Source organism: Alosa pseudoharengus, unplaced genomic scaffold (assembly GCF_046254945.1).
Source record: "Alosa pseudoharengus isolate Yale_2024_CS ecotype anadromous, Long Island Sound unplaced genomic scaffold, YU_APseudo_1.1 YU_APseudo_1.1_scf_7, whole genome shotgun sequence".
Taxonomy (NCBI): Eukaryota; Metazoa; Chordata; class Actinopteri; order Clupeiformes; family Clupeidae; genus Alosa; species Alosa pseudoharengus.
In genome coordinates this window covers 1,057,218-1,080,822 of record NW_027468859.1, presented here as the reverse complement: position 1 = coordinate 1,080,822, position 23,605 = coordinate 1,057,218, and the positions used below count along the sequence as shown (strand labels likewise).

The following is a 23,605-nucleotide window of genomic DNA, read 5'->3' as shown; positions in this document are numbered from 1 at the left end:
GCAGGCGGAAGTTCATTGATCATAATATGAATTGGCCACATAGAAAATTTGGCAGACTTAAACAAAGGTGATCCATCTGAATTAAATGTATAGGACAAGTTATTTGGGTTAGAGAGGATTTCACCCGGCCCTGCAAGTGCCTTGTATTTCACACCATCATATATGTCGCTGATTGCATTATGATTACTCTTTGTTCTAATGAAACGATAATTCAAATGACTGGACACATCACTGTTTTCAAGAAAGGCCTGGATCTGCGAGTCTAAAGGTAAGCTGAGGAAGAAGCTACCACCGTTCAGTCTATCTGTTTCAAAGGCAGTCCCACAAGTTACACAATGTTTTCTGTTAGTGATTTCATGACTTGTGCCAATAAGATGTTTACATTGTTGACAATATATCTGGAAAGAGATGTCTTTGGATTGTTCATTGAAAACTTTGTTGAAGAGATACTTAGACCTAGGCAGGACCTCATGACCAAATAACTGGTTGATCAGTGAGAGGAGATCAGTGAGCTGGACACCTGTGATGTTATGTTTTGCAATGTAACTCATTAGCATAAGGAGAGCTTCAGCTTTCGAAACATTACTACGGGCAGTCAACAAGGCATCCAAGCCCCCGTTTGTCACCTGTTCAGTTTCATCATGGGGAGGGGCTGCTGGAGAGCCGAGAGGAGAGTCAAAAAGAGAGCTGAGAGAAGAGCCGTCAAAGCTGAAAGTAGAGCCGAGAGATCCGTCATCAGCGAGTACACGAGGAGAGTCCCTGCCTCGGGGGACCTGAAAAAGAGAATGGAGAGTGGGCACATACAGCTGCTTGCACACCACCCACCTGAGAGGTAACACAGGCTGGATGTACACTTACTGAGTGGACTGGAGAGCCAAGTGTAGAGCTGAGAGGAGATCGGTCATCAGCGAGTACACGAGGAGAGTCCCTGCCTCGGGGGACCTGAAAAAGAGAATGGAGAGAGTGGGCACATACAGCTGCTTGCACACCACCAGTGTAACTCAAAAAAAGGAATATTACACATTACTCGCTACTGGAAAAAATTTAACCCCTTACATTACTTCTTTACTCTCTAACGTGTTACATTACTTTTACATTACTGCGTTGAATTGTTCCTATGTATGCCGTTATTAGAGGGCATGAAAATGCACTCTACTGTTATCCGATTTATTCTTATTTTTCTTCTACGTATTTGTGCGTTTAATTCAGCTTCAACCGTTTGACGTAGAAACTTCGTTCAAACTGCATTGCGTAGGTCTTACTTCAACTTTGTAACTTTTATACTTTTTGAACTATTAATTAAAAACTACTAAAAATTTCCCCATAGACTTAACATTGGCGATTATGACATCACAGTAGGGCACTATGCCTAGTGTTCCGGCCACCTCCAGCAACTGTCTGTCTCAGGCTTTAAGCATACAATCTGGATCTATGAAGACTACAGATCCTGTTCAACTGCTTCCTCTGCCCACAACTGTTTCAAAATAAAAGTCTCCACTACAATAATTCCCTATTAAATAATTTAACCATTTAAACTATCCAACTATTTAACTTTTCAACTATTCCAACTGTCAGTTATCATCAATTATGCCTCTAGCCTACTATATTAAACCACCACCTACCTAGCAACCAATTTAGCAACCATTGAAATTAAGCATCTATGTCAGTTTCCATAGCAACCAACATGATTATACTAGCAAACCACTGTAGTAACTCCTTTATTTCTGATAGTAGCCACCATGGGCACCCTAGCAACAACCTAGCAACGACTTCAAGTACCCTAGCAACAGCCTAGCAACCATATTCACAGTTAAAACCTAGCAACCAACATCATTAACCTAGCAACCAGCATAGCAACCACCATAACTACTCTAGCAACAGTCAGTTGTCATCAACTTTGACTCCCGTCAACTGTTTCCTCTGCCCACAACTGTTTTAAAATAAAACTCCTCACTACAATAATTCCATTTTAAATAATTTAACCATTTTAACTATCCAACTATTTAACTGTTCAGCCTTTCAAACTGCCAGTTGTCATCAACTATGACTCCTGCCAACTGTTTCCTCTGCCCACAACTGTTTCAAAATAAAAGTACTCACTACAATAATTCCCTATTGAATAATTTAACTATTTAAACTACTCAACTATTTAACTGTTCAGCCATTCCAACTGTCAGTTGTCATCAACTATGACTCCCCACCAAACTTTTTTCTCTATCTGACCTCCATCTTTTTACTTGGATTATATTTTAAACAATATTCAACAATATTTTATTCAGCAGACATTTTTGCATTTTCATGCACTAGTAATTCCCTGGAATTACATTCTCTAGTTGATATTGCCCCCTTTTATTTATTATTTAATTAATGACGTTGTATGAAACATTAGGTAGCATAATCTAGTCTATTACACTGCTCCAATCCAGGTTGCGCTGTAGGCCTACCAGGCATTTCTTACAGATAGCTGATTGCTTTGTCTTACTGAAAGCTGCCTTCAAGTACAAATACGGCACCTCAGTGCTGCTTTTAAAAATTGTGCAAATTCGAATTGCTTTATGGAGGCGCTGCTGCCCTGCTTGCGCACCCTCCCTCACAATGTTGATTGGTGACACCCACACAACTTGCAAAAAATTTAACTGCTTTGAGTGAAGTGCGCTCGCAACTTGTGCATCTTCTGTCATTAATACTAGATGCTCTTGTTCACATTGAAAACAGTGGCAATCCTAGTTTGTATAACACCCTGAAATCTTTTTGCAGGCAATTTGTGGTGTGAATGACTTCAGACCAGTCGTTAGTTAGTTGTACACCGTTTCCCACTCTCCCGCTCAGTATTAAGCTTACACATACTCCAATGGGTTTGATTTTTTGCGAATGTTCTTGTCGCCCTCCCAGAAGATGCATACACACACACACACTAATACCGGCAATGCAGTTTAACTTAATTAAGAACGCACTCACTACCGTGACATTTTGAACGGCAGATTTTTTTTTATACAGGTGAATATTTAGAGTTTTATTTTTAGCTCTTATAAACGACCTGATTGTAAATAGGAAAGCAAAAAAGTATCATCTAAAGCCAAGAAGACCGTCTCAGAGGCAGTGCTAAGAGGCGGCCTGATTCCACGCACCCTGCTCATGATAGGGTAAAGCACACCACTGCACCATTTCAACGGCTTGAGGAGGATTCCTATTTCCTAGTAGGCTACGGTATCTCAAATAGGAGAATAAAGTCATCTTTGCTCACACACTGTTAGTAACTGTAGTGTGATTATTGAATTTAGAAAAGTAAAGTATTACACTACTAGTTACAGACAAATGTAATGTGATTACAGTAACGCGTTACACCCAACTCTGTACACCACCCACCTGAGCGGTAACACAGGCTGGATGTGCACTTACATAGTGGACTGGAGAGCTGAGTGTAGAGCCAAGAGGAGATCCATCGTCGGCATCCATTTCCCTGTTTGTCACCTGTTCAGTTTCATCATGGGGAGGGGCTGCTGGAGAGCCGAGAGGAGAGTCGAAAAGAGAGCTGAGAGAAGAGCCGTCAAAGCTGAAAGTAGAGCCGAGAGATCCGTCATCAGCGAGTACACGAGGAGAGTCCCTGCCTCGAGGAACCTGAAAAAGAGAATGGAGAGAGTGGGCACATACAGCTGCTTGCACACCACCCACCTGAGAGGTAACACAGGCTGGAGTACACTTACTGAGTGGACTGGAGAGCCAATGGGATGTCCGTCAGTGGTGAGTGCAGGAGGAGAGTCCCTGCCAGGAGGAACCTTATAGAGAACAGAGACAGTGCACAGTCAATACAATGCAAACATTCTAAATCTAAATACAGAAAATTAAATTTTAAATCTAAAAAAAGAAAATATATGATTTTTGTGCCTCATAAACTCTTATTTTGCCACAAGAAATGTTGCACTGGTTTTAAGCTGCTTTGAAGCATGCACTGCTAAACATGTTATAAACTTAAACAGGCTCAAGTCTGCAAACTAAACATTACATCTCGCCGACTCCTGACTCTTAAGGGTACGTTGGATTCATCCTCCGGCTCTAGGTAATATTTATAGCGCTTCCGAGACATCTTTCAAATAGGAAACATAGGCAAAAGGATTTCAATACAGGCCTAGGTGTTGATTACAACTTCGCGCCATTTAGGTTAACATTTTTTGGACGCGCGAGGTAAGTGCTTGCATGCGAGACAACCTTTACATACAGTAGGCAGCCCATCTCTGGAAACCACCAGAAAACTACCGCCGATCGCAAGACAACATGTTTAAACGGCCTACGAAGAGGTTGAGGCCCAAACTAACGGAGGAAGAAGACGAAACACACACAACAAATGCACCATTCAAGGTAATTGTTCACGTTAATCATTCTAGATAAATGTAGATAAAACATATTCTTACCTGTTAGTTGCCATCCAAGTTAGCCTACTGTCGTCGACAAGCGAGGTGCTTCAGACAGACCGAGGTGAAGTTTGATTTCAGACAGGCAGCGAGTGACACCAGAGTGAAAATGACACATTGGCTTGTAACCAAAGTAGGCCAAGGCTATTGGTTCAAAAGTGACCAATGTAGGCCTACAACTGTTCCAGATGGTAAAAAAAAATATATGTAGGCTCCTCAGTCTAATCCGACGGTCGCGTGGCTCTGACTTTGTTCATAAAGGCCATTTGAACATACAAAGTGGACGTAGGGCTCAGGCTAAATATTTGTTAAATGTTATCAACTAGGTCTAGGGGGGAACTTTTTAATTAAACGTCATTTAGGCTACAAAGACATTGTAAAACACTGAAAGCTAATATTTTGTCACTGTAAACCCTAACAAGTTTAGTGTAGCCTATACTCAAAACTTTTGTGGCTACAATTTAAAAGTTTACTTCCAGTTTACTAATTTTTTTGTTATTAATTTAATACATTTTAAGTTGTCCTGTCTAATATGTTATATTATATTCCTACTTTTATCTTTTTTAACCTCTACATGGTAAACCCTAATAAGTTCAGTGTAGGCTAGGCTATTTTTGTGATAGCCTAACCTATTTAAAAAATGTAAGTAGGCTACTTGTAATAATATTCCTAAGTAGCCTAGACTTTCATTTAAAAGTATATATTAAATGTATATTATATTTATACAGCAAATTTATACAGTCCAAGAACCTTCACCTTATAAAGTGAAGATCAACTCCATCCCAGGAGTACACAGACACATAGCCTAATACAAGCAAGCATTAAGTGCCAAACTTTGTGACACCTCCAAGTGGGCAGGTCAATGTTAATTGAGAAATAAGTCAATTTCACATTAAACTCAGAAGAGAATATCTTGTGTCTAAAATGTCCTATATATGTCAATAATGGTCTTCTCTTTAAAGGAACCGTAGGCCTATGTAAGATGTATTTCAATTAATCATAAAATGGCCATGATATGTCACAGACATTAATAAATCATGCACATTTCAAATACTTATATCAATGACAACAGTAGTCCGGCCAGGATATTGTCATTTAAAAAGTGAAGTTGCAGCCCCCAACTGATGTTCATGTTGTCATGTTGTGTTTTGGCCTGATGCGCCACCCTCCACCGATCTACTAATCACAGTCAGTAGTGTTTCTGCATCCGGGTTTCCAGCTCTGCCAGTCAGGGGGGATGGGGAGGGGATACACCGCTCTACAGTATTTTGAAAGTGATTGCTGTACCAGTTTTGGCCACAATATTACATACGGTTCCTTTAATGGTAATCCTGATAATAACCTGAAAATCTCTTAGACATTCATTTTTCTCATCAGTTCTTCTATGTCATACACATCTCAAAAAGCCAGAAAGTAGAATTTACCCATTTACCCAACAAGAAAGTAGAATTTACCCATAATCCCTAACTGCGGTAGTTAGGACCTTAGCTGACCATTTTAAGTACAGCCCACATATAGGCTGTTTCTCAAAGTTAAGGACAGATCCTTCAAGGCTGCTTTTTCAAGTATATTACGTCATTGAATCTCGCCAAGCACTGTTCCAATGTCAAAGGTGCTTTAAAATACAGTACTGAGTCCTCATTCTGAGAATTTCTGAGGATGTATGCAGATCCTCTACGTGCTTGGAACACCCACAATCCTGTGCGCACATTTATAGAAGATTCCAAATCTGTACTAAAGGGAGCGTACCTATGTTCCCCGGGTCCTATGTTCCCCGCTTTGTATGGGACCGGGGAACATAGGACCCTTTTTTAAAACCCTAACCATAACCATAATCCTAACCCTAACCCTAACCCCAAGCGGGGAACATAGGACCCGGGGAACATAGGGATGACCCCGTACTAAACAAGGCAGTTCGCTATGAATTTAAATGTAAACATTGTCTTATTGACAACTTTGAACTCTCACACATAATAGTTTAAATAAGGCATTTAGGAAGGGTATTTAACCCTTCACTAATGAGAGTAATTGCTAGCTAAATAGTTGCCTGGCTAACGTCAGACCTCATGTCATTGAGATGGGGTCTGAGAACTTAATTTTCTCGTATTTGAAACGTGGTTTACGAATGCCCAGAGCCGTTTATTGGGTGCTACGAATGTCTATCAAATGCGTCTGTATGTAGCTCATAACGGCTTCGGTGTGTCGTCATCGTCTTGCTGCCCTCCCTCCGTTCTGTGATTGGTTCCTTCGTTGAGGTGAAAACGAAGTCCATAGAATCCAGGCTGCATAGCAGCGTGAATAAAATTGTGTGCGTAAGGCAGCACGGGAAAACCCAGGCTAGATAAATAGTGCACTTTGCTCACCAGATTAGGACGCTTATTACAAACAGTTTTTTTTTTTCCGAACACGTTGATGACGTCAGATAGGAATAAACTTTGCATCGGTATAATAATTTGCTTTGCGCCAGGTTTTGTGTCGTGGAAATAGGGCCCTTTGTCACATACAGCAAACATCACCTCACCATCAGCTAGCTGCCTGAGGCCTGATTAAACTAAAAATACACGATCTCTGTGGACAGCCCAGGCTCCAAAAACGGCAACAAAAACAACCTGGTTCAGCCTGGGGGGTATTCCAAATACCTGGTTTAGTGACAAACCTGGGTAAATTAACTCAGAGTAAGGGGTAAACCTCCTAATAGAAGAGCTGTATGGCTTCATTCTCCTAACAAAGCAATGCCACAGGGCTCTTGTTGTAGGAGGCTTCCCATTTACTCTGAGTTAACTTACCCAGGTTTGCCACTAAACCACGTACTTGGAATACTCCTTGGACCATAAAATCATTATAAACTGTTCCAGCAAATCATCGACGAGATGCGGGTTTAGGAGAGTTTCAATTGCATGGGAGAGATGGCGAGGGAGTAGCGAGTTGGCTCTGTTTTGTTTGAACGTCAACAGAAGTGATGTTACCCAGCATCGCTTAGAGCATCTTTAAGAAATAGAAGAAGTACAAAATCACTCTGAATGTGGACTGAACACTCCCCTAAATATCTTTAAGCTTTGCGCCTTTGACCAACCGTTTCAGATCACCAAGACAGGGCCCTCAAAGTTCAAAAATCTTAGAAAAAATAATTTCTAACCTAGCCTAAATAATTTCCCTTAGGCATAGCCTTTTGGACACTAGTCATAGGCTAGCGTTTCAATGTGTGCTACTTCTGATGATTTGCCATTTATTTTCAGAAAGTGATAGAAAACAAGAAGAAAGGGTTACTTGAGATATTGAAAGAAAAAAAAAGGGAAAAAATAGCACAGCAAAAGCACGAGGAGTTAATTGAAGATGAAGAAGATGAATTTGAAGATGAAGATGTAGATGATGATACAGGAGATCCTGGAGTGGTGCCTGAACAGGTGTACAATGACCTATTTAAAAAATACAAAACTGAAAAAAACAAACACAGAGTCACAACTGAAGAACTGAACACATTAAAAAGAAAGTAAGATCTTAATTTATTTTCCTTATTGGCTTGGCCTGATTGTCATGTTAGAATGTCACTCGAAAAAGCTTGATCATCAGGCAAAGGGTCAAATGTTTATTGTCTAATAGGTCTTCTTCAACTTTGTTCTAGATATGATGATTTGGAAAAAGAAGTAGTAGAGCTGCGGGACTTGAGGGCTGTGACTTATGATCTTAGGGAAAGTGTTGCAGCAATTAAACAATGCATGTCACCTGGTGAGTTTAGCAAACAAATCACTGGCAATCTGTAAGGGATAATGTATAGAACGCCGGTCATTATTGTCATTATCCTGAATTTCCCCTTGGGGATCAATAAAGTATCTATCTATCTATCTATCTATTGGGAAAATAATGTAAGTCCCGACAGGGCGAACCAGACCCCGACGCGCAGCGGAAAGGTCTTGTTCCGCCCTGAAGGGTCTTATTTTCCCAATAATGACCGGCGTTCTATGCATTATCCCACTTATTATTACACGGCTCTTCACAATGCAAGTAGAACGCTCCATTGACTTGATCAGCCTATCAGCACTATCATAAACCATATTACACGGCTACTTGCCAAAACGAAACAATAAACTCCCCACGATATGACTATTTAGCCTACATAGCCTAGGCTATAGCCTATTTGTTACCGTTCATCGTGGCTTTTGCTGAGAAACAAATAGTTCGCTACAACACACGCTGAACTTGAATCAAACATTCTTTAGAACACAACTGATCAACCGTCTGCTTTTCACTTCTGAATGAAGTTCCAGTAGTTGCGGAGTGATATGAAAGACCTGAATTCGAAGTTGGTAACGCTTTAGAATAACATGTGCTTATTAGGTATTAACAGTGCATTATAAGCAGTTAACAATTCATTACTAACAGTTAGTTAACTGTTTTTATCATTTAATATCATTAACTAACTGTTAACATGCAGCTTGTAAGTGTTAACAAGCAACCTTTTAAGTTACTTACACGCATATTTTTTAACAGTTGTAAGTGTTAACAAGCAGCTTGTTAATGCTTGTTAATGGTGTATTTAGACAAAGAGGTGGATAACTAATACACTTATAAGACCTTTCTTACCTATTTGTAATACATTTTGCAGCCCCCCAATCTAAAGCCATGTAGCCTATAGCTCCACAAGCCTGACCTTCTATCTCTACAGTATATATATTGATTTAGCTGTGAGAAAAGACACCTTCAAAATTGCTGCAGTGAGCAGGAATCGAACCCCGGTCTACTGTGCCATAGAGTGACCTGTTACTGACTGAGTTACATTCCAATCTGTGTTTTTGGAAGAAAATGTTCATATTGATTCTATATTCCGATAATGTTCTATATCATACGAGCTATGCTTTTTACAAATATGTTTCTGATGGAAAAGTGGTGTTTAATTAATGCAGCAACAGACCACGAATGTTCGCCTCTGTTCAAGGCAAACTGAAACATGTTTCAAATTGATTGTGAACGTTTGCCTATGTTTGCGACTTTGAACGCACCCACTTGTCGTCTTTAAGCCTCGGTTGCTAGGTAACCAAACTATATACAAAGCTGGCATAATATCTTTAGACTGCTGACAAACTGACAAACTGTTTTATGTGTTCACTGAACAAAGATTATGGAAATTAAACACCACTAGGCTACATGGTCCTCACTTTAGATTTGGAGGGCTGCAAAATTTACTACAAGTAGGTAAGAAAGGTCTTATAAGCGTATTAGTTATCCACCTCTTTGTCTTATACACCATTAACAAGCATTAACAAGCTGCTTGGTAACACTTACAACTGTTAACAAATATGCTTGTAAGTAACGTAAAAGGCTGCTTGTTAACAGTTGGTTAATGTTATCAAAGGATAACAACAGTTAACTAACTGTTAGTAATGAATTGTTAACTGCTTATTATGCAGTGTTAATACCTAATAAGCACATGTTATTCTAAAGCGTTACCGAAGCACAAACTCCATTGCCATTGACAGCGGTCATTATTTTTTTCAGAGGTCCTCTAGTCGAAAATAATGACCGCTAGAACTTTAGGAAATCCCATTCAAGTCAATGGAGCGTTCTACTTGAATTGTGAAGAGCCGTGTAATAATATGGGTTATGATAGTGCTGATAGGCTGATGACACTGCTGACTATCTGACTTGACCTATTTGTCTGCAGAATCAACTGCTACAGAAAATGTTGCACTGGATGTTGCACCAAATGCTGTTTCAGCCCCAGGTGATGAGTTGGCTCAGTTCTTTGAGGAGGATGGAAAGGTAGGTCTTGTCCAAACCTTGTCTGTATCAGTGGTTCCAAAAACCAAGTCTTGTAAAATGTTTTCAGTGCACATCCTACTTCTTTCTCTCAGCCCTTGATAATAATTTGCATGCTGAAAGCTACATTACTGAGGAAGGAGCATCAATATTTGAAGAGTAATTCCTAGACAAAACAATGTATAGGATGGAAGAAAATGTTGTCTCTTGGCCCATGAAAAGATTGTACAGAATATTCAATTAATTCCTACAAAGCCTCATTTGGAAAAAAAGGCAAAGGGCATTATAAACTGCTTCCCCCCTTCATATGTACAATCCAAATTCCCAAAAGGTTGGGATGCTTTGTAAAATGTGAATAAAAAAGAATGCTATGATTTACACAGGATTCCCACGGGCCATGGACTTTCTGGAATGTCATGGAATATTGGAAAGTCAGCGAATTTTATCATTTTCAATTTTATCATTTTTGCGCAGCATGGTCACGATGCTAAGCGGATTTAATAGCAATTTAGCCCGCCTGCTTCTATGTGACAACAACAATCCTTCAGCAATCTTTAATGTTTTGTTAAATGCACATGCAAAAGAGGGGCAGCGCTGCAGCAGGTTCGTTACAAGAGAGAGCGGGGCGGGGCAAGGAAAGGCTGCGTGCGTAAAAAGCGCAGCTCAATGAAAGGATTTTATCTTGTCCTTAAATTAATGGGGCAGCCGTGGCCTACTGGTTAGCGCTCCAGACTTGTAACCGGAGGGTTGCTGGTTCGAACCCCAACCAGTAGGAGCGGCTGAGGTGCCTTTGAGCAAGGCACCTAACCCCTCACTGCTCCCCGAGCACCGATGTTGTAGCAGGCAGCTCACTGCGATTCACTGCGACTGATTACTGTGTGCTGAGTGTTTTTCACTAATTCACAGATTGGGATAAATGCAGAGACCAAATTTCCCTCACGGGATCAAAAGAGTATATATACTTATACTAAATAGTACAACATAAACATTAATATGTGGCGGCCGGTTTTAATTTCGTGGTGCCCCGCCACAGATTACTCAACGTATGGGAAACACTGGTCAATATATTATATTCATTATATAGTAAGTCATGGAAATTCAGGTATTTTTGTCAGGGAAAAGTCATGGGATTTTACATTTGACTTTAGTGGGAACCCTGTTTACAAATCATGTCAACCTATATGTAATTGAGACAAAGACAACATATTAACTGTTGAAGGAGAGAAATTTGACTATTGACTGTTGCAGCTAGTGAATTAACATGTTACAATGTAGAAGGAGATACAAGATATTCAATGTTGGAGCCAACATATAAAGAGCAGAATATCACAGAATATGCTGTTACAACACACCTAAATGAATGAGCTGCATGAATAGCCTTTCATGCATAAGGTCCATATAAGCACATTTTGAATTTGATGCCAGCAACACGTCTCAAAAAAAATCGGGATGGGGCAACAAAAGGCTGGAAAAGTTATGTTAGGACAACTAAAGGAGGAACATTTCACAACAGCTGGAACCATGAACAATTTACAAAGCGTCCTTTTTACGGAATTCGGGTTGCATGATATATCAATATTTTTTTCTGTAATACTTTTTAGATCTCAGAACTTTAACTAGACAAAGTAATTTTGAGGAAATTACCAGTGCATGAAAATGCAAAACGTATATTGACATAAAATGCAAAACAAACTTTTATTTGGAAACAGTTGTGGGCAGAGGAAACAGTTGGTGGGAGTCAAAGTTAATGACAACTGGCAGTTGAAATGGCTGAACAGTTAAATAGTTGAGTAGTTTAAATAGTTAAATTATTCAATAGTGAATTATTGTAGTGAGGACATTTATTTTGAAACAGTTGTGGGCAGAGGAGATTGCTGAACAGGATCTGTAGTCTTAAGAGAGCCAGATTGTATGGTTAAAGCCTGAGAGTATATCGTTTAAAAGTTGAATGTAGATAGTGTAATGGATGTTGATAGCCAGGAAGTTGAATGGATGTTGATAGGCAGATTGTTTAATGGATGTTGATAGATAGTTTAATGGGTGGATGAGTGAATGGTTTGAAGAAGATGGATGGATAGACAGTTTGATGGAATGTGCCTTATATCCTTGTAGAATGGAGAGGCATAGAGACTGTTGGCCTAGTTTAGCAGCTGGCAGTTGATACAGGTGCAAATCAATTTAATTAGCCCATTGTGATGTCATAGTGCCAATGCAAAGTCTATGGGGGGAAAGCTTGATTTTACAGAAACAAAAAGTACATTGCACATGTCATTTTCAAGAACTACGTTACAAAGTTTAAATAAAGTTTCTACATTAAACGGTTGAAGCTGAATTAGACACAGAAATTTTGGTTAGAATAATAATAATAACTAGAAAAGCATTTCCTGAAGGAAATACAGTGCATGAAAATACAAAAATATGATGTAAAATATCATACAGAGTAAAAACAAACTATATTGGTTGCTAGGTAGATGAGGTTTAATATAGTTGGAATGACTGAACAGTTAAATAGGTGGATAGTTTATATGGTTAAATTATTTGCTAGGTAGATGAGGTTTAATATAGTTGGAATGACTGAACAGTTAAATAGGTGGATAGTTTAAATAATTAAATTATTTAGGTAGATAGTTGACGATAACTGACAGTTGGAATGGCTCTAATGTTTGCTAGCAGTTATGCTAACTATGTTAGCAAAGATAATAATGTTAACCAAGCTACTTAACTTAGTTAATTTAGCTAATGTTTTCTAGCAGTTTTTTTAAAAAATGTTAATAATGTTAATGCTATTAACTATGTTAACAATGCGAACTATGTGACTTAGTTAACTTAGCTAATAATTTATAGCAGTTATGCTAAAATACTAAGAATGCTAACATGCTAACTATGTGACTTAGCTAGCTTTTCATTTTTAGCAGTTATGCTAACAATGTTAACTAATGTTTTCTAATAGTTTTGTCAAAAATGATAACTATGCTAATTAGCATGCTAACAATGCTAACTATGTTAACCATGTGACTTAGCTAACTTAGCTAATCATTTTTAGCAGCTATGCTAACTATGCTAACTAGCATGTTAGCAATGTTAACATGTTAACTATGCTAACCATGTGACTTAGCTAACCTAGCTAATCATTTTTAGTAGTTATGTTAACTATGCTAATTAGCAATCTTACAATGCTAACCATGTGACTTAGCTAACCTAGCTAATCATTTTTAGCAGTTATGCTAACTAACATGTTAGCAATGTTAACATGCTAACTATGTTAACCATGTGACTTAGCTAACCTAGCTAATCATTTTTAGCAGTTTTACTAAAAATGCTAACAATGTTAGCAATGTTAACATGCTAACTATGCTAACCATGCTAACTAACAATGTTAGCAATGTTAACATGCTAACATGCTAACTATGCTAACCATGCTAACTAGTTTAAAAAGTATAAAAGTTACAAAGCTGAAAAATACATAGCACCCATGTCCTTAGTAAGACCTACGCAACGCAGTTTGAATTAAGTTTCTACGTTAAACAGTTGAAGCTGCATTAAGTGCGTTAGAAGGAAGAATAAGAATAAGAAGAAGCCTAGGAAGAACAGTACAGTAAGAATAATAATAAGAAGAAGCCTAGGAAGAACAGTACAGTGCATTTTCATGCACTGTAATAAATCGGATAACAATCGGATAATCGGATTTTCATGCACTCTAATAAGAAGAAGCCTAGGAAGAACAGTACAGTGCATTTTCATGCACTGTAATAAGCAACTTCGGATAACAGAACAGTGCATTTTCATGCACTGTAATTAACAAGTAAATGGAAATGATCTCTGAAACTCAAATACTGCCTGATTTCTCTGCAGCATAAACCCTAACTGTAATTTGATGTATTCCAGATACATTTAGGGCAGGGGGTCTGGATAAGAGCGGAGGTGTGGAGGAGGATTGGCAGCTCCCTCAAAGACTCTATTTTTGTGAAGGAGCTGGCAGTGGCCGTGTGGGGCACGGCAACTTTAAAAAACAGATCAATTACGGGGAAGGAGTGCCCCACTAAAAAGGGAGAGGCAAGGCCACCTCTCACTCCAAAAAAACTCCGGGCCGTAAAAGGTAAGAAAATTATACTAAAAGATGTTTTCACCTGTAAAATTCTCACTCTTTCAGCACAGAGACTGTAGCTGTGGAGCGGATGCTCTGCCTCAAAACTAGCTTTAAATGTCAAAAATAAAGACGAAATGTTGAGATTAAAGTCAACATGATATTTCAGTTTTATTCTCAAAATGTTAAGTTTAATCTAGACTAGTCATGGCAAAAATATTTGCCATACATTTTTGAGTCAAGTTAATTTGCAATAACATGGAATAACACAGGTAAAATTGAAAAAGCTAAGAAAAAGTATTCCAAGGCAAGGAAAGACAATAAATCAGGTGAAATCTGTATGGGTAATTTTAACTTTTATCACACATCATTGTCAACTGTGTTGATAGATAAATTACATTTTAAATAAATGGAAATATGAAATAAATACATAACAGATTCACTGTAAAAATGAATAGCTTTCCTTACTTAAAATGTTCTAGCAAGTAAAATTCAGTTTTTGTCTTTTGTTGAGATTACTTGCGTAACATGACTGTTACTTCATTTTGAGGTAGAAAAGTAAACAATCAAGTAAACTACACTTGAATTGCTGAAGTTTGTGCTACACTGTACAATTAGTTTGTTAACCTTACTAGCCTGTTAAGTTAACCTTACTTTTAAAAAGCATGGAACCAATTGCACTTCAAATTCATATTCCAGATTAGTCTGTAATTTCAAGTTGTGCAAACACAACTTGAATTCAATTTACTTCAATTTCACCTTGGAGATCAATAAAGTATCTATCTATATATCTATCTATCTACTGTTTCTATCTATCTGTCTATCTGTCTATCTATCTATCTATCTATATATCTACTGTATCTCTATCTATCTATCTAACAAATGCTCACTTAGTGTAGTGCACTTACACTACTGAGAATTCCTATTTCAACTAACTTGGTCATTAAGTATACTGTATGTTCAACACATGTATTGAAGTTGTGCTAACTAATGTCATTTCCCACAATGCATTTTCAGAATGCCACAGCCCCGGCCTACATATTTAATTTTTTTTGAATCGCATATTAATCTTTACTGAAATTCAATCTTAAATTACAATATAACAAAGTGACAGTGACACTAAAGGCTATAAATACTGTTGTTGTGTAATTTATGTTGATACATCACCCCATCAAGTAGATGACTATCCAAAACACACTAATCCTGTGAATAGAATTAGTGCCGATAGACAGGCACAAATCTGTAGCTGGAAACCATACATACTGGTACCCTGTCTCTGCTAAATGACTGAGGCTAAGCAAATGTGGGCTTGATTAGTATTTCGCCAGGAGACTTCCTTGGAAACTTATGTTTCTGCTGGAAATGGTGGTGTTAGTGGCTGTCCATTAAATGGCACTCTCCTCTCTGGTCAGGATAATATCAACCCCCAAAGCCTTTGTGATGTTATGGATACACCGAACTGCAGGAAATGGGGCCTTAATGCAATGGTAAAACAAAGTCCTGACTCACTGTGAGGACATTAAAGATTAGGGGGTTCCCCTGACCTCTGGTCAAATAACCAACTTGGCTCCCTCACTCTCCAACCCAGGCTGGTGTGTGGTGGGCATTCTGGCACAGAATGGCTGTCATGCATCACCCAGGTGTGTGCTGCATATTGGTGGTGCTTAGTGAGGTTCCCCCTTCACTGTTCAGTACTTTCAAAGTGTAGTAAAGCACTAAATATATGTAACACATTGTTGATGTTCTACCCACAGCATTAGGGTGTTTTGGATAGTCATCTACTTGATGGTGTGATGCATCAACATAAATTACACATATATATGTATATATAACCGTTACCGTTATACCGTTATAACATACATGTATATATAACCGTTATTGTCACTGTCCCTTTATTGTAATTTAAGATTGAATTTCAGCAAGAATTAATATGTGATATCTTTACAAATATGTGAGCCAGGACTGTGGCTTTCTGGAAATGCATTGTGGGAAAAGTACAATTAGTTAGCACACCTTCAATACAAGTGTTGTGTTTCATAAACACACAATATACTTTACTTGTAATGACCAAGTTAGGTTAAATAGGAATTCTCAGTAGTGTAAGTGTACTACACTAAGTAAGCATTTGCTGATTTGTTGCACAACTTGAAATTACAGACTAATCTGGAATAGGAATTTCAAGACAATCGGTTTGCATGTTTTTTTAAACTAAGGTTAACTAACAGGTAAGTAACTAACTAACTAACTTCACAGTGTAGCAAAACCTCAGCAACTCATGTATAGTTTACTTGATTTAAATAGTCATGTTTACTTTTCCACCTCAACATTAAATTGCACTCATTTTAGGCAAGTAATCTCAAAAGGCAAAATCAACATAATCAGCAAAAGATAAAAACTGAGTTATACTAACTAAACATTTTAAGTAAGAATAGCTATTAGATTTTACAGTCTACATACTGTACGTCAGTCACCCATCAAGGCGGGACCTAGCTGCTGATTATTTGCTGCCTGAAAAACATTAAACTTGGTGGGCGTGACGGCCGTTTACCATGATGATCGGAATATAGTTACTCATTGACAGAAGCTTAAAGCTAGTGCAAACAGCGAGAACTTAGGCGTTTTTGTTCAGAAAGATTCTGTTGCTTACTCTTGGCTGTCAGAGGTTGGGACGTTAAAGCTAGTGATGTTGAAAATCCTTGCCGACTGCTGAGTTATACCCTCATATTAAGAACTAAAACGTCAGTGGAAAGTTGTGGATACTGGGCCTAAAATGTAGCAAGCTGGCATCCCGAGCTTTATTGTTTATATATCATATAACAAATGAAGTGAATTCAGCTCAGTGACGTGAACTGGGATGTCTGGGCACCCTACCATATTCAGAAGCAATAGCAACTAGTCATTAGTCGTTTGCCATAGATAGAAGTTAATTTTCTAACTAGCTAACACTTGTGTTAACTGTTAGCGCTAGATGTGCACATCTAGCATGTCTATCAACCCTTGCAAGGGATTCACAGCAAACAGACCTATCAAACGACAGAACATTTTTACGGCTGATATCTTCCCAAAAGTGTGCATTTAGAATGAAATTCTTGTTGTTGTATGTTTCGTGAGTTATGACTACTGATACAAGTCTGAGCTGTGTCCTTAGTGCAGGGTGGTTTAAGGGTAGCCAGTCTGAGCTGTGTCCTTAGTGCAGGGTCCCGACTTGATGGGTGACTGACATATTTATTTATTTCATGGTGCATTGCAAGACCGTGTGGAATGTCAATGTCAATATATATATTATTTAATATTTTATTTATTTATTTCACATTTTATTTATCTACTTCGTATTTTATTTATTTATTTCATACTTCATTTCTTTATTTAATTTTGTCACTAAAAACATTGCATAATTTAGAACTAGTAGCTGTTTAACTAGTTTGTAACTAGTTTGTCCTGCAAGTTGAGAAATTAGTTGATTTGTGTTGGAAAGAAGTACAGTAGTTCTGCAAACAAGACAGTTTTACAGATTAAAAAGTTTAAATTGTAACAGGAAATGAACACAATGCAAGTGGCAACACTGGAATAAGTGGGATAATACTATAATTCATGATTAACTCAGGAGTTACAAGTGGTTAGTTAATGATATTTTGTGAGCTCATCTAAAGTGAGGACGTTTTATGCCTTGCAACACATTTACAAATGAGTTATAAAGTTTACATTTGCATTTACAGTATTCATTTTCATTCATTATATTTACTGTATTCATTTAGCAGACACTTTCACACAATGTGACTTACACATGTCAATGAAATGAAAGGGCAGGCCACATTGGTGGACGCCGGGGTTTGAACCCCCAACTTTATGGGTTACTGCATGCTAACCCGACTCCTTATCCACTACACTACCTCTCCCCAGTGGTATTACAACAGTCAATTCAAAAAGATAATATAGATATGCATGTTTACTATGAACAAACCATTTTTAACTGTGTGTAAACATAATTTACAGATGAGAATTAATATGGGAATAATGCTTTACAAACAAAGAATACAGTTTTTAATAATAGGTTACATATGTTTAATAAATGCTTAACAGTGTGTAGTACAAGAAAACAGAAACTCTTGTATAGTCGAAGGTGTTTCTATCTGGGCCAAGGTAGTGTAGTGGATAAGGAGCTGGACTAGAATGCAGTAGCCTGAAAAGTTGGGGGTACGATTCCCGTCTTTAACTGTTATGTCAATGGCCTTCAATTTGACTGACATGTGTATGTCGCTTGTCTGCTAAATGAATATGTGTGAAAGTAATCTTTTAGCCTGGGTTTTCCCATGCTGCCTTGCGCGTGTGATTTAATTCGCGCTGCAAGGCAGCCTGGACACCATGGAGCAAATTTTCGCCTGAGATAGGGGACCAATCACAGAGCGGGGAGGGTGCAGCAAGACGATGACGACACACCGAAGCCGTTATGAGCTACATACAGACGCATTTGATAGACATTCGTAGCGCCCAATAAACGGCTCTGGGCATTCGTAAACCACGTTTCAAATACGAGAAAATGAATGCCTAGTTCCCAGACCCCGTCTCATTTGAGATGAGGGTATGACGTTAGCCGGGCTAGTAATCTTTACAACTCATTTGAAAATGCGTTGCAAGGCAGAGAAAGTCCTCACTTTAGATAAGCTCACAAAATATCATTAACTAACCACTTGTAACTCATGAGTTAATCATGATTTATAGTATTAGGAAGTGGTTTATAAAATATGTATCCTCCCCCTAACTAATCATTAGTGCATGTGTGTGTGTTAAATAATGGAAATATTACTTCATCAACAAAATGTTATTACATAATTTTAGTGCTGTCAAACGATTACATTTTTTAATCACGATTAATTACATATTTTATCACATGATGTAATTCCTATAGTTAATCACGATTAATTACATATTTTATCACATGATTAAAATAATATTATTTTGCATTTCTGAACTTTCCAGGAGTCCATATTAACAATATAAAGCAATTATTGTGTGTCTTGATTGGGATTCAAATGAAAGCAAAGCAACTTAACTTTAAGACGTAGGTCTATTTGATTATTTCATTTCAAATTTCAAAAGATGTGCAGCAGACCTGAGGCAACACAATTCTTTAGAAATATAGCTGATATAAACTGAAATAAATGCTACCGCAGAAGTGCATGCACTGTACACACATTATAAAGGGCATAACAGACAGAACATCTATATTCATACTATATTCATTATCTTTGAGTTCAGTTGAAAATAAGGAACTTGTCGCGACATGAGTGCACTGCCATTTTATAGGCCTACAGTCTATGGTGCATTGTCACTCGCCATACACATCAGCGCCAAAGGCAAACACTGGATGAACAATGGATTTCATGGAGCTGCGTCGACCAAATATAAGTGAATCGTGATTTACACGGCGGCAAAGTGCGATGCTGGTATGCGGAGTTGTATTGAAAAGAATGGAATCTAATGTAAATGAATGTCGAAAGCAGAGTGCATCACACTCATGTCAGCATCGCGGTGTCCACAGCAATTTAAAACACCATTCAGCCGACCGGGAGTTCAGAACTGCGTTAGTGTTTATTATCTCCATGACTACAGGAGGACTAGGAGGAAGCAGAGCCCAGAGAGAGCACATTTACGATAGCTAGCTAACTGTGGAACTTCAGTATAACATAGCCAATTATCTCACCTAGTTATAGGAAATAGGCTACGTTCATATTACACGTGATAGAATGAATGTGTGACTTATGTTTAGTTGATGTTATGACATGTAAAGTTACAGTGTAAGCTTGCCGAACTTAGTTATCGTCAGCCACGGGCAGTTTGACTGTGCCTAACGTTACATTCGTGACACTCCTGTTATCACAGAAGTAAACTGGAAAGAGCAAAAAATAGGAACATAATGGTCACATTAATCCCATTAACACACAGATAACTCTTACACCAACCTTATTTTGTGCCTTTTATTCAAGTTTGTTTCAAGATTTCCATTATATCCAAACAGTATGTGCAGTAACGTTCCATTCCATTCATCAGGGCATATTGTTTAGTTTCCGGTCTAGCTAGATCCAGTGTGGTGTTGTAGTTGTTCTAACGTTACTAGTTGTTGCAACAGCATGTGAAAAAACTACAAACTTTGTTAGACCAAAAATAACGTTAATCTCGCGATAAAAAAATTGACGCCGTTAAAATAGGTTTACGTTAACGCCGTTAATAACACGTTTAACTGACAGCACTACATAATTTATTAAGTATTAACAATAATTTATAAACATATTTTAGATTTTTTTTTAGCTTATTTACTATGAACAAACCATTTATAACTGTGTGAACAAATGCTTTACTGATGATAAATTATGTATGAACAAGAAATTACTAATGATGAACAAACCATTAACTAATAAGTAACAAAGGCTTAATAAATGATGAATTGTGTGTAGCTATTATAAAGTGTTACCGGTTATTCATATAGGGGGGATTTACACAATTGGGTGGGGGGGGGTCGATTCTGATACCAACCTCATGCCAAGTCAGTTCTGTGTGATATGTTTCTATTTCATATATTTTTTAATTCATATAGAGTGTACGTAAGGGATAACGGCCGCCGAGGTGTCCTGTTTTTTCATCATTAATTAAATATTAGTTGTTTGCATAAAATCTGGATGTTATGTTTTAACAAATCTATTAACTAATATGGTATTAATATTTGTTAATAGTTAACTAAATGTCTTTTTGCCACTAATTAAGTTATTTCTTACATCATTTAAATGTTAAATGTTTATTTACAAACTATATGTTAATAGAAAAGTTAATGACATATTATTATTTAACTAATTGTTAATTCAACTGTGCTGCTGCCTATCCCATTATGTGTACCACATTTTGTAGAAATCAGATCAGTGGTCTAGGAGGAGATAGATTAGTTTCACTTTTGAGTTTTTTTTTTTTTTTTAAACGGCGGGAAATGTGAATGTAATTTGACAACAATTCTATACGGTTCTGGAGATGTGAGCAAAAAACGTGCTTATTGTAGTAGCCACAATAGTCAGAAATGGGTCATTTTTGTTTTGTGAGATCATGCATTGATTTGGGACCTGTGGTGAAAATATAATGCACCTATTACAGCTCCAAAGAATGCCTTATTGATGGTATGTACTAAGATTGGACCATATTGACCATTTTCAGTGGTTCCATGATTCTACCACCTTGTCTTTCAATCTTTTGGCATGTGACAGTGCCATTTTCAGTCAGAGCAAACATTGGCCAAGAGAAAATCAACATTAAATTGATATTTGCCAGGGGTATGAATAATTTGGGGCTTAAAGGTTGTATCAGCAATTGCAGACATAAATGATCACATTTACCTAATCTTTCCTCACGATCCGCTAGCTGACCGCCCCATAAGCAGGCCGTCAAAAAACGTGTCTCTGTAGGCAGCCTAGGCTCTGAGATCTGTACACAAAAACAAATGGTGCTACCAAAACAAATCCAAACAATCACTGACGAGATGCGTTTAGGAGAGTTTCAATTGCACGGGAGAAAGGCGGAGGGAGTAGCGAGCTAGCTCTCTGTTTTGTTTGAACATCAGAAGTGACGTTACCCGCAATCGCCGATACAACCTTTAACTGTATTTACTGAAAAGAAAAACAAATCGACAAACCTCAAGCATCAGAAATGACGTTACCTGCAATCGCCGATACAACCTTTAACTGTATTTACTGAAAAGAAAAACAAATCGACAAATTCAATACTTATTTTTCACACAGTAACTTAAATGTTACTTCTCTGTAAGTCACTTTGGATAAAAGTATCTACTTAATGAGTAAATGTGGATATAAATGTAGAGATTTGTTGTAAAATCACCCGACTTATTATTCATGTTGTTCATGCACAATATATTCTTTCCAGAATGCTTCCAGTGGTGGCTGCGCCACCAGGGCGTGGTGGAGGAGGAGGAACTGGGGAAGAGGACCAGGGCCATGGGGCATTATGTGTCACAAAAGATAATGGACATTAGAAAAAAAGATGACAAAGACAAACAAAAATGACCTGAAACACAATACACACTTCCCAAACACACACTCACACACATATATCCCATATACCCATATGCCCATATACCTGTTCTCCTTTTGATTAATTATATTATTGTTATTATTGTTTTATTGTTATTGGTTGAATAATTGATGTATGCCATTAAATGTTTAAACGACACAGCTCATTTTAAGACTCTTTCCTTTGAACAGTGAGAACCAGCAAAACCAGCTAGAACTGTCATTATTTCCATCTTAAAATAGGTATAACCAGCCAATAAGCCAGCATGGCCATCATAAGCTGGTATGACTAGTTAGACCAGCTAGATGTAACCAGCAAAACCAGCTAGACTAACCAACATAAGCTGGTATGGCCAGTTAAACCAGCAATGCAGCAACACAAGCTAAAACACCAGCTTGAGGTGGTACGACAAGCAAAACCAGCTGAATTACCATTGTAAGCTGGGAAAACCAGCTAGACCAGCAAAACTCTTGCGAAAACATACCTTCAACTGGTCAACCATCATAGGGTGGTCAAACAAGCTGGTTAACAAGCTGGTCAACCAGCAAACCACCTTTAGCTGGTCAGGCTGGTTTTTTCAGCAGGGATTATTTGAAAATGACATCTGCAAAGATACTGCCGTCTGTAGGGTAGGAATTTCACTGCGGCCATGTCTTTGCCCCTTGCGTTGGCCTTGGTGCCTCCTTCTTTCAATATTCTGCTTTGCGTCCGTTTAATATCGATTTTTATTTAGTCTATGGCCTGTCAAAATAATCTTAGCATTACAGCGCAAACTAATTCAGTCTTACACAGTGGAGAAAATGACAGCACATGGTGTCAAATAAACTGTTGGCCGACACAGCTTATTGAACTTGACTTGTCTTCTTTATTCACAACTCGCATATATATGAACTTACATGTTTCAGATCTCGTATCCTACTCGCGAACTCTCGCATTACTTCCTGTATATTGAGTGACTACGTAATGCACCATTTACATTACTGATACCATGACATCTCCCCCTCAAATTATTATACTTCTAAAACATGGGGTCGCAACATTAAGCTTGTTATTAGCAGTGTTGGGAGTAATGCGTTACAAAGTAACGTGTTACTGTAATTCCACTACTTTTAGTGGTAACGAGCATGTAACGAAGTATTTTTGTAAATCCAATAACGCAATTACAATTACTGAAATTTCAAAGAGTTCGTTACTTGCGTTACTCTGTTGATCTTGAATGAACGACTGCAGACAAGATTAGGGTTGGACACCGGAACACGGTTCTAATATGGCACCGGTGCCGACACAAACG

At 38.0% G+C, this 23,605-nt stretch overlaps 1 protein-coding gene across 1 annotated transcript; it reads left to right on the top strand.

Moving 5' to 3' along the window:
- Positions 1-7,226: 7,226 nt before the first annotated feature.
- Positions 7,227-22,528, top strand: LOC143110154 (BEN domain-containing protein 5-like). The gene is made up of 5 exons (XM_076273011.1): positions 7,227-7,899; positions 8,032-8,135; positions 10,069-10,166; positions 14,049-14,259; positions 22,168-22,528. The coding sequence occupies exons 2-5, from the start codon at positions 8,126-8,128 to the stop codon at positions 22,305-22,307; spliced, it is 459 nt and encodes a 152-aa protein (XP_076129126.1). The 5' UTR covers positions 7,227-7,899; positions 8,032-8,125; the 3' UTR covers positions 22,308-22,528.
- The last annotated feature ends 1,077 nt before the right edge of the window (positions 22,529-23,605 follow it).